The sequence below is a fragment of the Boleophthalmus pectinirostris genome, unplaced genomic scaffold, assembly GCF_026225935.1.
Source record: "Boleophthalmus pectinirostris isolate CB_2022bp ecotype Guang Dong unplaced genomic scaffold, ASM2622593v1 HiC_scaffold_837, whole genome shotgun sequence".
Lineage (NCBI taxonomy): Eukaryota > Metazoa > Chordata > Actinopteri > Gobiiformes > Gobiidae > Boleophthalmus > Boleophthalmus pectinirostris.
The window spans coordinates 10,476-25,000 of record NW_026571524.1 but is presented as its reverse complement, the minus strand read 5'-3'; the positions used below and the strand labels follow the sequence as shown (position 1 = coordinate 25,000).

General features: G+C 39.8%; 1 protein-coding gene across 2 annotated transcripts; it reads right to left on the bottom strand.

The window, feature by feature from the left end:
• Positions 1-3,515: 3,515 nt before the first annotated feature.
• sdc4 (syndecan 4) lies at positions 3,516-13,969 on the bottom strand. 2 transcript variants are annotated; one of them, XM_020936852.2, is made up of 5 exons: positions 13,690-13,969; positions 4,955-5,138; positions 4,825-4,865; positions 4,546-4,744; positions 3,516-4,387 (listed from the first exon to the last, which is right to left on the bottom strand). In XM_020936852.2, exons 1-5 carry the CDS (start codon positions 13,741-13,743, stop codon positions 4,233-4,235), a joined length of 633 nt encoding a protein of 210 aa, XP_020792511.1. In that variant the 5' UTR covers positions 13,744-13,969; the 3' UTR covers positions 3,516-4,232. The 2 variants fall into 2 exon arrangements, with proteins under 2 accessions (XP_020792511.1, XP_020792513.1); XM_020936854.2 differs by having other exon boundaries at positions 4,955-5,135; positions 13,690-13,968.
• Positions 13,970-14,525: the final 556 nt, after the last annotated feature.

The window sequence follows — 14,525 nt, the reverse complement described above, 5'->3', positions numbered from 1 at the left end:
GTTGTATTTGCCAGTGTTTTCCCTCTACGGGTGTTTTTCCCCGAAGCAACGAGGGCGGCAGGCAGTGGCTTGTCCATTGGCTCTGAAAGTACATCAACAACGCACAAATTAGGCATGCTATTTTTGTACACTACCTGTAAGTTATTCAGTCAATCTGGTTTATAAGATGACTCACATATTTTTGTTGCCATGAATCATCACTCATAATGAAATACTATTAGGATTTTTGTTTGTTTGTTTGAGTTTTGTGTTGTCAAGTTAAAAGGTTAATTGCCATGACACGCCTTTGTGTATAATCCGGGTCTATTTTCTTTTATAGTTGCAGGTGTAGCATTATGTTTAGAAAGAGTATTGGTAGTTGTAGTGGCTTTGTAGCAGTTGTTGTAATAGCAACAGGTTTCTTTTCACACTGTAGGAACCTTCGGCAATTCCGAGTAGGAATTAGGACGTGGAATCAGAGATTGAGGAAATTGGCAACTCCTGGTCTTATCTATTTTCCAGGATGAATTGTATTAATACTTCAGTTTACTAAACCTTTACTGATTAAATGTCACTGTGAGTTGTATAGTTAATTTCATTCTTTTTAAAGGGAAAAATATTTTTCCTACCCCGCACTTAATTAAATATTTAATATTGAAATGCACAATACAAATGGCAATTTTAGATTCAGCCGCAGTTGTTAAACCCACTTCTTCTTGAAAAGTCATTTGGGGCTTGTTCCTGAGCTGAACTTTCAGGTTAAGAGGTGATTTTTAGCCTTTTCTCAGGTTTAGGCTTAGTAAAGACTGGAACACACCATTTTTTATATTAAATAGTTTATTAAAAATTCTGCACATCTTATTTGCTCTTGTTTAGCAGCAACATACATCTAAATAATTTCTCTTGTGGATCAATAAAGTTTGCCTAAGCCTAAGTTAACTAACTTATATTTTCTCACTTATTTGCATGGGCCTAGGGGTTGCCTGTTTGGGCCTTTTTCCCAAAGGCTTGGTCTCTTGTTGCTCTCTTAAAATCTGTCAATCCTGGACTCAGTGACCATAGGGATTGTTTGTTACCTGTGGTTTATAATAGGGTGGCAATAGCAGAACAGATGTTAGTGGACCTAATAAAACAAGGGTTCATTGAAATGAGTATATAAAATTGCATAAAATATTTTAGAAAAACGCAATTTAAAGTCAAAATGTATCCCAGGAGGTGGTACTTCTGCCCTAAAATCATGATCCTTTCTTTTTCCAAATACAACAGCATTATCTTATGAATCGGATGCCTGCATGTCCTTTTGTGTGTCAGAGCCAATAGGAGACAAAGAGGCCCAGGTGAGCTATGGGCAGAACACACAGGATATCTGACACCGAGAAAGTCGTCAGAGGGCTGGGGCTGGCAAACTTCTCATACACCCAAGTTTATATACTGAACCCATGCCATAAACAAAGACAAGAAAATTGTTCATGTTAAAATCAGCTGGTACTAGTACTGAAACAAACGTTGACCACAAATTTTGATCACGGGGCCTATTGGTTTTGAATTGTAAAATGCGTTAATTGCGTTGAACAGTAGCTTGTATGGTGTGAAGCCTTTATCAAATATGGTTTTATGTAGTTTAAGTTTCACAAATTTTCATACTGGTATTATAGTGCATCCATCTTTGCAATAAATAAGTGCAGTTTTAAGTGAAGTCTTTTAAGATCAAGATGGGCCCTATAAAGAACAAGACAAAGACAATTGTTTAAAATATTTGTGTGCATAAAAATAGCTTTATTTCCATTTATAAATCAAAACATGTGTGCAGAAACCAATGATTCACTGGATTCTCCACTCCACTGGTGATTCACATGTGGTGTTTGTGACATTAAGCAGCAGTAATATCTCCCCCATGCTAAGTGAGCAGAGCCGAGGCTGATTACCATTTGAAATGCTTCCACCTTGTTCTATTCTGGGTCAGCTTAGCCCACTCCAGATAGCAGGCCTGCTCCCACACTGACACAAAGGATCTGATTCATTTGCTAATGCAGACCATCAGATCATGTCACCGAGGCACCAAAACATTCATAGGCTACTGTCTTGGGTAAAGGCCAATGACTGTACATATTCTTGTGTTGTTTTAAATGTGCAACAACTGAGCACACCGAGACAGGTTTAACAGTTATTTTTACTATGCTATATTTCCCAATTGGTAAGATTTTCTCTATTTGGCTTGGGTCTAAGTATCGCATAGTGATCAACCCCAGTCTGCTTCAGGCAGCATGGCTCCTTGGCACATCCCCCCGTCTGATGGGATGGTAGCCAACCACAATTCTTCTACAAATAAAAACATAAATACAAAAAGCAAATAAGTCTAAAAGATAGAAATTCTTACAAAAGGTTCAAAACTATTGTCTTCTGAAATCCCAAACTAATGTATATATAAAACTTTAAATCACATGTACATCAGCTTAAGGGGACAGTACCCCAACCTGAAAGAAGGCAATAAAATAATTTGACAGTTAAATTAATACAAAAGGGGACAGGCTGAAGCATGAAGCAAAGACAGGTGTGTTAGAATCAGACTCCAAACGGACACCCTCTTGTACAGTGAGATGATGTTGGAGAAAGAAACATTTGGCTTTAAATATTTGGTAGATCGTTTGCTGCCAGAAAGTGGCCAAGTACCTTTTTTTAGTTACATTACTATTTACAAGCCTTTGTAGATCAGTTTATCTGCAATGAAACTAACTACATAATGTGAAGATACTGACTGCTCATACACCTGAAAAATGGAGAACTTGAAACCGTAGCTTATTCTTGTAGGTCACTACCAGCTTGTCCGATCATAGAGGTTTGATTTGTGTCATAAATGTTAAGTTTACCATCTATATGAATACTAAGGCAAGTATGACAGCAAAGATCAGCTTGTTTTGTGGTGAGAGGCATTAACACTAGCCTGAACTAGGAGTTTCAAGTGGAATGTAGGTGTGCCAGGTGGTCAACTATTTTGGTTTTTGGTAATCACAGAACCCCGGAGCCATGGTGGCAATTAGTACAGCGATACAACAAACTGTATATTAGGCTTTTGTTGTGCACAGAATGAACATTGCAGAGCAAGTGTGACAGGCTAGTTACCAAATCCCCTTTTATTAGTTGATCTTGTTTATCTGGTCCTACATGTTAAGTGATGGACTTTCATTACATAAGACAACTGCAAATACCCAGTGACACATATTTAGGCTAGCCCTTATACTTAAATTATAATGTAGCCCTTTTATAGTATTTTATATAGTATTCCACAACACTATACATACTGTACATCTCAATTTTATTCCCTTCTCACATGCATGGCCCTAGGGCTTGTGTGGTTAGGGGACCAATCACAAACTGACACTTCTAAAATGTATATTTAGCGATTCATCTTTACTGTAGGCCACAATATCTAACGGACTGTGAAAGGATGTGGGAAAAACTATGATTTGAAAAAAATGTACCAGCAACAAAAAGTGAAATACTGATTGTTTGTGAAGAATAAAATTCACTGAACAATCTGATCTTTCCCATCATGAGAAATCTTTAATACAAAATCTAAAATATGAAATCTCTCTGCTTTACAAGGAGTTATTTAAAAAAAGACAAAAAACAAAATTAACTTAAATTCACATGCTACAGCAAAGTTTGAAGTCGCAGTACTGAATCAGAGTCCAAGAGACAGATTGAGGAAGACATGAGGAGGAAGGGGGTTGATACAGCAATACAGGGAAAATAAATAACTGGACTGAATGAGTACCATACTGAGACAAAACATTGCACAGTGTTTAGTGTTTTAACTGGAACCAAACAGAAACAGGAGGCGATTAAAAGTTTTTTTTAGTTTTTTTTTTTAGTCCTCTGTGACCGGGAAGAAAAATTACAAGAGAAAAAAACAAACATTGCTTTGTACCGCACTGAAAAGGCAGCTGAAAAGTCCCCACTTCTTTTCCAAGAGCAAAAAGAGAGGGACACAAGGACCGTCAAAGCTTGTGATTGGACAAACGAGCACCAGTACATGACGTTCAGGTAGGAGTCAGTCAATTGATTGTGATGATGGGGCTTCCCTCCTGATTGGTTACTGAGCACAGCATGGCCGACTAGGCTACGTGCGGTCAGCTAAGAGGTGAGGAGGAAGAGGTATGGTTATGACAAAGATGAGGCACTGTTGGACACAACACTGGCCATGATTGGGTTTTTTTTAAAGGGTCAGGGTGTGTTTTTGAGGAGGCCAGAGTTTATGCGTAGATCTCTGTGGTAGGAGCCTTCTTGTAGATGGGCTTCGCTCCACCCACCACATAGCTGCCCTCGTCTTTCTTCTTCATGCGGTAGATAAGCAGGAGGATGAGCAAAACTGCAAACATGAGACCCACAGCACCACCTGCAATCAAAGCTGCAAAACAAGATAACATTCACTGTTAGATTTAGCAATGTGTTTAAATGCATCATACTTTCATTAGTGTCAGAAACATGGGCAAAGTTAATTCAATCAAAATTAAGATTTTACATTCACATTTTATGTGAATTAACACCAAGTGACAGGTTACTGACCGGCAAGAACCTCTGTTTTGTTGAAGATGCTGTCTTCAGTGGCATGGGACATGAGGACATTGGATGGGTGCTCCTCACTGGTATCTGGCTTGCGTCTGTGCACTGGGATTTCATTGCTTTTTCTGATAATTTCTTCCTCGTCCACAGTGGGTTGCACCGGAAGCTCCAAATCTGGGATTTTGTTGTCATTCACAAACGGCTAAAAAGGCAGAAAGGTGTTTAGATACATTACCTCAAAAAAGTGAAGGTAATTCATCTGCATTAAAAATGTTCTGTTACCTTATCTGATGGCCTGCTCTCTGGTTTGGGTGAAACCATTTCTGTGGATGGAAAATAAATTAAAAGTTAATAATTACTGCAGCAAATAAAAGTTACAGATAAACACATCTGTGAAATGTGAGGAACACACCTCCATCTCCTGAGCCAGAGAACTCTTCATCATACGGGTCGAACACATCATCATCCTCATCGTCTGAAAAGCCAAAGTCTGATCCGTTCTGGGAGTCTCCTGATGCTTCCAGGTCTTCATGTGAGGACAGGGATGCCTTCTGTGTTGTCTTCATGGGCATCCACGTCTCCGTCTCCCTCACCTGCTAGGACACAGACAGAACCATGGTCAGAGAAATGCATTCTTTTACATTTGTTATCATGAACCACAGAAAAGAATCAAACCCAGATCAGTATGGCAGCTAACACAACATCATTAAGAGCCTATATACCGGTAACCACAAATCATACATTTAGGAAGGCAGGAGGAGTCCATTTCCTTCTCTGCATTCTTAAGCATATGAACAAGGCAACAATGAGGGGGAAAAACTGTAATTACTGACCCCAACTGCACCAAAGTTGCATACTTCAAGACACCCAGAGATTCTGTCACAGCTAAACATATATATTACTTACTCAAATGCACTCTTTAACTCAACAAACACTGCACTGCATTTTAGGAAATAAACTAGTGGCCATTTTAACTTCTTTTAATTTCCACTATCTGTAAATGGTATGCCACCAGACAAGTGGCACCAGTGGCAAAGTGTCAAGTAGACACTTCCACTTGTTGATTACTATATAGAGCCACAAGAGGACAATAAGAAGGCTAAATTAGTTGGAGCCAGTTGCAAACACAGTACAGTGCCCTCTGGGTGAGAGTCCCAGACAAGTACTTCAAGAACCACTTACAGATGTAATTTACAAAGACAGAATTCATCCATAAAATAATATTGGCAGGTAGCATTTGTTTCAAACTAATGAAATTGGATATTTTAATGCTTAATTGCCAGTTTGAAAGCGTTATTATAGATGATAACAACAAACCCATTATGTGAATTAATTCACAGTAAACTTAAATAATTGAAAGTGGCCTTAACTGTGCTCATAATTAACTCCTCATGTCAACAGTTGAAGAGGTCATCAAAAGTTATAGCCCTATACTTCAAAGACTTCAGGCTAACCTTTTCTCCGGGATTGTAACCACCATGACACTAGCTCTAGTTAAAAGGATGATTTGGCAAACGGTAGGAGCCGACTCATCTGCCTCCGCTGTTAAAAGTGCAGATGCTTGGTGATAAAGTTATCTTTGTGTGTGGCCTGTTGAAAAGGACTAGCTCCAACTGTCAGTCTAATCACTGTGAAAGCTTGAATAATGAAGAGTCATGGAGCTCCTTTAATCACATTAGCACACTTAATTTCATTGACCATTTGCTCTGTAAGCAGTGTGAATGGGATTAAAATGCTGTGTGTACAGAAGGCTAATCAGCATTACACTAAGCACAAAACCATGGAGGTGAGACGAGGTGAGAAAAGCTCCAAGGAAGACTCTTCTTTTGGATCATGATCAACAATGTAACTGGCTTTGCCCATTATCAGCAAGGTCATTACAGATAGTGGTTAAACTGAAACTCTACATTTCAGATTAAGTTATTACAGTTATTAAAAGTGTGCCTTTTCCAAGAAAAGTTAAAACATGTCACAGACAGGTACCAAAAAAAAAATAATTATATTTTATGAAAGGCATGACAAGAAATTCTGGAATTTCAGGAAGAAATCTAAAACTAAATATGAGCCCGAGAGGGAAGAAAGGCCACACAATGGACACTCTGTAGTTTATGCTGTTCCTCTCCAAATGTCACATGACACAGTGCCACCCCCACAGGAGAATCACATGACGTGTTGGAAACAAGTCATCTCCATGGGAAATTCCACCGAAACTAACCGTTCACTTCTAATGAAATAATACTCATGTTTATTTGAAAGTGAAATTCTGCTTCCCAAGCTTAAGAGCTGTCTGATGTAAGGCTAACATCATTTAATGGGGGAAACCTACAAAAGTATTTCAATAATAATCCTACATTAGCTTAATGGCCTGAAATCAAGTTGAGAGTCTTGCCAGGACATCCTACACATCCCCAGTCTCACAGCACTCTGATGACATCATGAGTGCACCTCATAATTACTTCCATGTGAGTCTTGTAAACCCTGAAAATTAAGCCTGTTTAACAAGTGGTTGAGAAGGCCTCCAGCCTTGTGTTTTTCAGATACTTGGCAAAGTATCCAATGTGGTACAACATTAAATAATATTAAAATATAAAAGGCATGCTCAAAATATGGTACTAGAATGAAAATAAACTTTGACTACATATGGTCATTGTTCATCAAGTAACAGTTAACAGTGCCCAATTTAAGGCTAAGAACTCCTTGATGAACTAGTCCTTTGAAATGATCCAAAATGTTTAAAGGGTGACTTCATTTGCACATTCAGTAGCAGCATCTCAGGTCTAAGACAGATAGTTGCAAATTGTTGACTTGCTTTCAGTTAGATGCAGGCTGATCCTGTGGCATGTTGCTGCAAGAGCCACATTGTTGGAATCACAAAAGTTAAAGAGTTTTGAGTGAGTCAGTCAACATGAGTCACTGGCTTTATACTTTGTGGTTTTACAGCCCCCTTGGGCACAGGATCTTTACAGTATCACAATGTGCCTGAGAGGGGCATTAAATAGAGTAATTTGCCTTTGAGCACCAAGGAAAGGCGTCTAGCTTACCCCTGACTGATCATGATGAAGATATGATGGCCTCATGCTGACTGAGGAGATCAGACAACACTGTACTGTCCTTTAGGCACACTAAGGCCTGTCCGGACAGGTTAGGTTTCTGCTACAGACAGAGATAGAGAAGGGGATTTCTGTTAATGTGAACACGAAATTCGACCAAAGAAAATGCATTAACTCATTACAAACACTTTCTGAACTACATATTTCAGTTTTTATGTGATAGACATTGACCTGTTAGTTAGAAAAAAGCCACAAAATCTTTTTCAAATTCTGATTAGGAAAACTCCTCCAGCTGAGATCCACCATTCTCTAAACCAGCCGAGACTGGTAAAGAACAGGCTTGCTGCCGGTGCCAGAGATGTGGTTATGCAACAGAGAAAGCATGAAAATCAGCCTCCTGGTTTCACTGGCCAACAAGGACAGCGCAAGTGTGATCCAAACATGGCCGACTCAACTTCAACAACTTGCTTTGATCAGTCTTGTCTGGATTAAGTTTTCATTTGAGACAAGACAACCAAAGAATCAAAATCATAGTCATTTTATGCAACTCAAATTTAACACACACCACACACCCTGTAATGTGAGCATAACAAACAGCCCATGGGAGCAGCACACTGGGGCTACGTGCTCAAAAGCATGTGGTGTAACAGAAAAAGTTATTTGTACTTTTGAATATTATGAAGTTTGCTGGATTTTATTTTATTAAGTAGGCTTAACCCATTCACATAAACCCACTACATTCTGAATCTTGTTTATGTATTAAACTATTGCATAATTCATGTTGTAGTCAGACAGGTACAGTGTATTCTAATTATTGACAAATACCTGAGCATTTCATCTTAAGAGTATGTGGCTCATTAAACCTTGTGCTAAGGTTCATCACATCCTGCCTCAGCCATTTCAAAAAAGTCACTTTTCCTTCAGGTCACCATTTTGTCATTCTAAACCTCATAAAATCTACCTAATGTGAAGCAGCTGATAAGCAACCAGGAGCAGAACAGAACCAAACCAACATTTTAGCTAATCACATGGACTTCCACTTAGTAGAAGTGACACAACAACCTAATTTTGCCACTGCTACTGCCAGTATACAACAAAACAATATACATTGCTTTATAGTATACACTGGAAGTGAACCATGAATCGAATACAGGGGAATTAGAGAAAACACTGTATTTAAGAAATATGATACAAGATGTGGTGACAACTGTCTCCCATTATTATTTTTTATTTGCATATAAATGCTAATCTTTAGGCTGTAGTAGTCGACATTCCCTGAAATTAAGTCTGTCACCCGGCCTTTTGCCCTGTCCCTACTATTGAGACCCAACAATGCCAGTGGACACCTCAAGAGCATATCATTGACCAAGGTAACCACTGATCGGCCCAGCCCAGCCTCCCTTCATTAGGCTGCCCAAACAATTCCTCCATCTGCCGACACACAGAGGCATCTGCTCCATTCACACAGCGTCTCAGAGGAGGATCAAACCCTGAAAAGGAAGAAAAGGGACACCAGCGCGCAGGAATGTGCTTCCTTCTTCTTTGTCATGCCTGCCATCTCTTGACCTCTTCCAGAAAAAGAAAATGTAGCCATCCAATATTGTTTACAATCCAGATTTCCACTTTAGAAATGATTAAAAAAAAGTATCATGTACAAATGTGATTCCATTTATCTCTTAGCTTAGTGCCAGATGATATTCAGCAGGATATGAACCATGTCAACTGAACTGCAGAGATGAACTTGTGACTACTGACACAACAGTGGGTGACCACTCCTGAGAGACTACAAACACTCTGGGGGGAGGGGCAGGGGAGTACAGCACATGGGGCATCTATGTTAGGATCATTATGTTCCTCACCTTTACAAAGTCTTGATGTCTAACTACTAGCATGCAGGCCTCATTTGCCTTCCCATAAACACCTGGTGCAGGGCTGAAATCCAAGCTTTGCTCTGACAGACCACCTCTAGATTCCTTCTACCTACACTGCGTCTAACTTTAGCACAGTTTCCACCTACCAGCCCTGTGTGAGACTCTATGGCAACAAAGCAAACAACAACTTTGATCCTGACCGGCTTTCAGATGCAACACAGGTCGACAAAGTGTTGTAGTTTATACAGAGACAGCTGACAAACAGTTGCACTTTATGAATGATAGTCATTGGAAAGGAGGTCTCAAAGGAGACCTCACTGATTTAATGTGCCCTCTCAAAAGCACTTGTGTTTTATGGTATATCTACGTTATGCCCCAATAATGAACCAAAACAATTTGGACGACTTGGCAATGTCCAAATGATCTCCAGTTCTGACAGACAACACAGTCAGCTTTACATTCTCATACAAACCACTGCCTCTTTAATGTCTTCCTCTCTCTTGTGTTCCTGCACTTTGAAGTCAGCCCCTCCGGGTAGTATATCACTGACTTGGATCTAAGAAGCAAATAGACTAAATGTACGCTACTGGAAAGTTATCGCCAAAAGGATCGGATTAAGGCCAAATTTGCAAAAAAACAGGAACCTTCTCTAAAAATAACACAGGTTATGAGGATGTATTTTATTTTAAGTGGAAAGTTAGTCACAAAGCTGCTCAGGAGAAATATCTTTCATCACAGGATATTCCTCTCAAGATAGACTCACTTCAGGCATTCAATTAATCAATATTTCATGATAATTCAGTAAAAGACAAAAAACATCTTTTCACTAAACATGCTAGTACATAAGCAATAATTTCCATGTAAAGAGGTCTGATGAATTTCTTATGAAGAAGCAAACTACAGCATAGTTGCTGATTAACATAGCAACACTCCACTCTGTGTTTTTGTTGACTACAGGCTTAGTGTGTGGTGCCCATGTGGGTTGGCCCACCAAGCCTTTGGTGGTCTACTCCAGACCCCACACCCAGATCCATGTTAGATGTGTAGTTTATGTTCATCCTACAGACAAACAAATAATCTCATAACATAAAATAAAAATGCTTTGTATAAAACTAAGCTGCTGTCCGAAGAACAGCCACTATGCTATGCAAAAGACCTGAATAAGTGATAGTAGCAGATTTTTTTTAGCTCATCCATGAAAACTTTTAAAGCACCCCTATACAGCCTGGGAAAGGCCATTTGAGTACATCATGGGTGACATTTGCTAGGAGCCTGGCTTGGGGCCTGGGATATCCATCTGTTTTCATACGACAGCACGACCTGGGACAGAGGACTTCAGCCTGACATCAAACAGCCTCCCTCCGGGCTCGCTGACACTACTCCCCAATGGAAACATGGCAATGCTCATATTCCTGTCCTCTAACTCAACTTGCACACCACAAAGCCACATGGACCAGTCTTTGGCACTGTGGGGGAGGTGAAAGTGAAGAAACAGGTTTGGTAGCTTTAGCTTACCCACATGATTTCATACTAACGCAACTCAGTTGTTGTCAAGGAGTTAAAAAGTTTGAGGGCACCTGCAGGCCCTTGTGTAGTACAAGGAAACAAGGTTCCTAGAAATGTGTTGTTGAAGTGATATAACAACACAGCAAAAATTTTATGGTTGACTCCTGCCCAAAATGCATTCATATAGTTCCTGTTACAAGTGCCAGAAAATGTAGCGGTCAGGGCGGGAGGAGGCCGGGGGAATCAGATTCTCAACAGCTCTCCATCCCAAGCAGGAAGGACAAAAACCTCCTCTCTCTGTGCCAACATTCCATGGCCCAAAGGGATTTTATAGACCAGCGGACAGCAATGCAGGAACCATTATTACATCCTAGTGATACTATTTATCATGCTCCGTGGTTCCTCCCTCCTTCCCTGTGTTCTTTTCACTGCACAGTCATTCAGTGCACCCCATCATGCAAAAAGAGACAAAAAAAAAAAAAAAAACTTCCTACAAACCAGGCTCATTCTCTTGCAAATGATTGGGGGGCTAAACCAGTCACATTCCAACAAGATATGACAAATGGGCACACACCCCTAGACGCCAAAGGCAACAAGCTGAGATCTGGTAGTAGGAACATGGATTAACTCTGATGGAAAGAGGATTTCTTGTTGCACCATTAATTACCTTCCAGCATTGGAACATTGTGTGAATTAAATGAACACTTAATGTGATTAGTATTTATTCTTGAGCAGTACATTTTTGTAAAGATAAAGTGGAAGGCTTAAATGAAAAACTGAAAAACTAATAATTAAATGAGAAAAGGTCTGGTCCACCATCACCAAAAAGAAAATCATAAAGCAGCTTAGAGATGATAAAAAACATTCCAATCATGCCTGAAACTCCCAATAATGTCTCTGTATCAAGAGTGGTCCTTTGTCAGGTAGCAGAACATTGTTATCAATTAGCTGGGAACGACAAACCCACATTCCAATAATGACCTTAGTGGGTAGGGAATAAGAAAGGGCTGGAGAGAGAGAGGGAGGGAGTTGAACAGTTGAATTGTCATAGCTCAGGGGCTAAGTATCATCAAAGCAAAGTGAGGCAAAAAGGGATAAAAGGGCAAAAAATGACCAAAGCATACCTCAGAAGGACAAATGATCAGAGAAAGGGAAAGGAAAGTGGCCAAAAAGAGTAAAGTAAAAACTAAAAATTTATAAGTCTAAAAGTGTTTGAGTGAAAAGTAAGTCCATTTTGGCCTAGTATGCAAGCACAGAACAGAGTTTGCCTTATGAAAAGGCCCCATGGCACTATTGAGAACCTTCCAAGTGTGCAAAATCCCTCAGAGGTCTGATCAAGGTCAGCAGAGGTCACATTCCTAAGCACAATCAAAAAAAAGACATGGCAGAAGTTGGTCAATATGATGAGGCAGTGAGCAAGCAGAAACTACTTTACTGTGAGGAATGTAAGAGTGTCTGTGGCACCAATAGCCGCTGGCTCATGACAGAATGAGAACTAAAGTACAGCCTCAAGGCAGACCTCAGTCTGGGATTCGTGCCACAGGTCCTAGCTGCTGACATCAGGTGAGAATCTCATGTCACAGAAGCAACACATATGACCTCTTCGAATGCATCCTTAAATCTCCATTAAAAGCATATATTTGTTTGCAAACTGCAGTGTTCAGTTCACATTATTGGTAAAGTCATTGTGTCACTAAGCTTTGCCTCTTCACTGCACATGTAGTGACTAAGCAACTGGGACTAACTGGGGGGTAGGGTGCAGTTTGAATGTGGGTGGTATCAGGACAACATAAACAACAGCTAGAGACAACCAGTCTAGAGAATCCTAATGAAGAGTGACACAGCAATTATTAGTTATTATATTGAAATATAATAGCACACACAGACTTTATATATATATATCTGTGTGTGTGTGTGTGTGTGTGTGTGTGTGTGTGAGATGAGTTTCTTTAGCTACACTTGAGGGGACAAGACGTCTTTAGACGTCTGTCAAATAATGTATTAACCATTTTCATCTGTGTTAACTAGTACTAACTCTTTAACAAACTATCAATAGAATAAAGCTTTACAGTTTAACAAAGGTTGTAATCTTAGGAGAAATAACGAAGCAGATAATAATGGGAAGGTTTTAGCTCCTTGTGAAATAACATTCACAAATGTCAGCCACTTCCAGTTCAGTGACTCCCCGGTACACACATTCTTTGGGAGTTGAGTCAGACTTGAGCATTTCACAGACTGTATCATTCCACTGATTGTACATTGGCTTCTGGCATGAGATTGAGTAATGCTTTTGATATTTTTGAAGAGAAAAATCACAGAATTAAACTGAAAATCGATTTCTTATCTTAGTCTCAGATGTATCACAAAATGTAGAGTAGTCCACATGACCCTGTGATTTGTAACAGCGAGAGTAAAGTCACTGGACTTGAGTGACTCACCAGCCTCCCCCTCTGGGCCCCAACTGGATATGTTCAGCTCCTTTACCAACATAACAAATGTACTGTTTAAATATGGGGAAGCAGCTAGCTAGCTAAAACACTGAATCTATCAACTAATGTATGAAACAAGTCACTGCACACCACCACGCCAGGTCGATGGGAATCACAACCAAAGCTGCCGGAGAGGCTAATCGCAGGACGACAAACAACAGCGCTCCCGAGGCGAACCACACCGTACCTCAAAGTTATTGTACTATAAGAAACTTTCAGTAAACAACTTACCGACTCTGAAAGAACAGCGGCGGACAAAATGAGTACGATGAATAGCTTCAGCATGGTTGTCCGATTATTGGGAACACAATAAAAACGGAGTGTGAACGTCACTTTTATAATTTCTCAAAGGCACGATTGGTTCACAACACCCTTTGTGAGGCAAAATATAGTCCAGAAAAATACAGCTTTTTCGATAAATATCCACCTATTTTGACTTTTTCAAGAAGGAGCGGATCTCTTTTCTTGAGGACACTGAAAGGTCTACTTCACTGAAACTCCACGGATGGATCACGGTCTATATTTCAGACATACACCCCCCCCCCCATGTATGCACCCCCCTCTTCCCCTCCCAATTCTCAACCAATCAGCGGCGGCTTTGCGTCATTACGTTTACGGTAACCGGCTACGTTCATTTCGTTCAACAGATTCCTGTGGTTATTCCATGGAATCGCCAAATATTTAATCACAAATCAGTTAATGACAATTATTAAATGTCGAAGAAAGGGCTAAATTTCAGTTTTTTCACATTTATGACTGAGCACATGGTTTAAATTTAATTAACAACACACGCATGCCTAATAGTGTGCTTTTTTCACTCGTTCAATCGCACAGTGAAATATCATTAAGATCTTTTTTTTCTGTCAGGTAGTCCAGCAGTGTGTAAACCACGAAACTGTCCATGGTGTAAACACATTTTACGTATGCTAACTTTGATTTATGGAACAAATCCATGTTGATCAGCAACACAGGCTTACTATTGCTCAGTGGCCATCATACTGTCTTCGGCATTTGTCTCTTATTCTTCCAAGATAAAATAGACCTAATCCTTAATTTTTATTTATTTT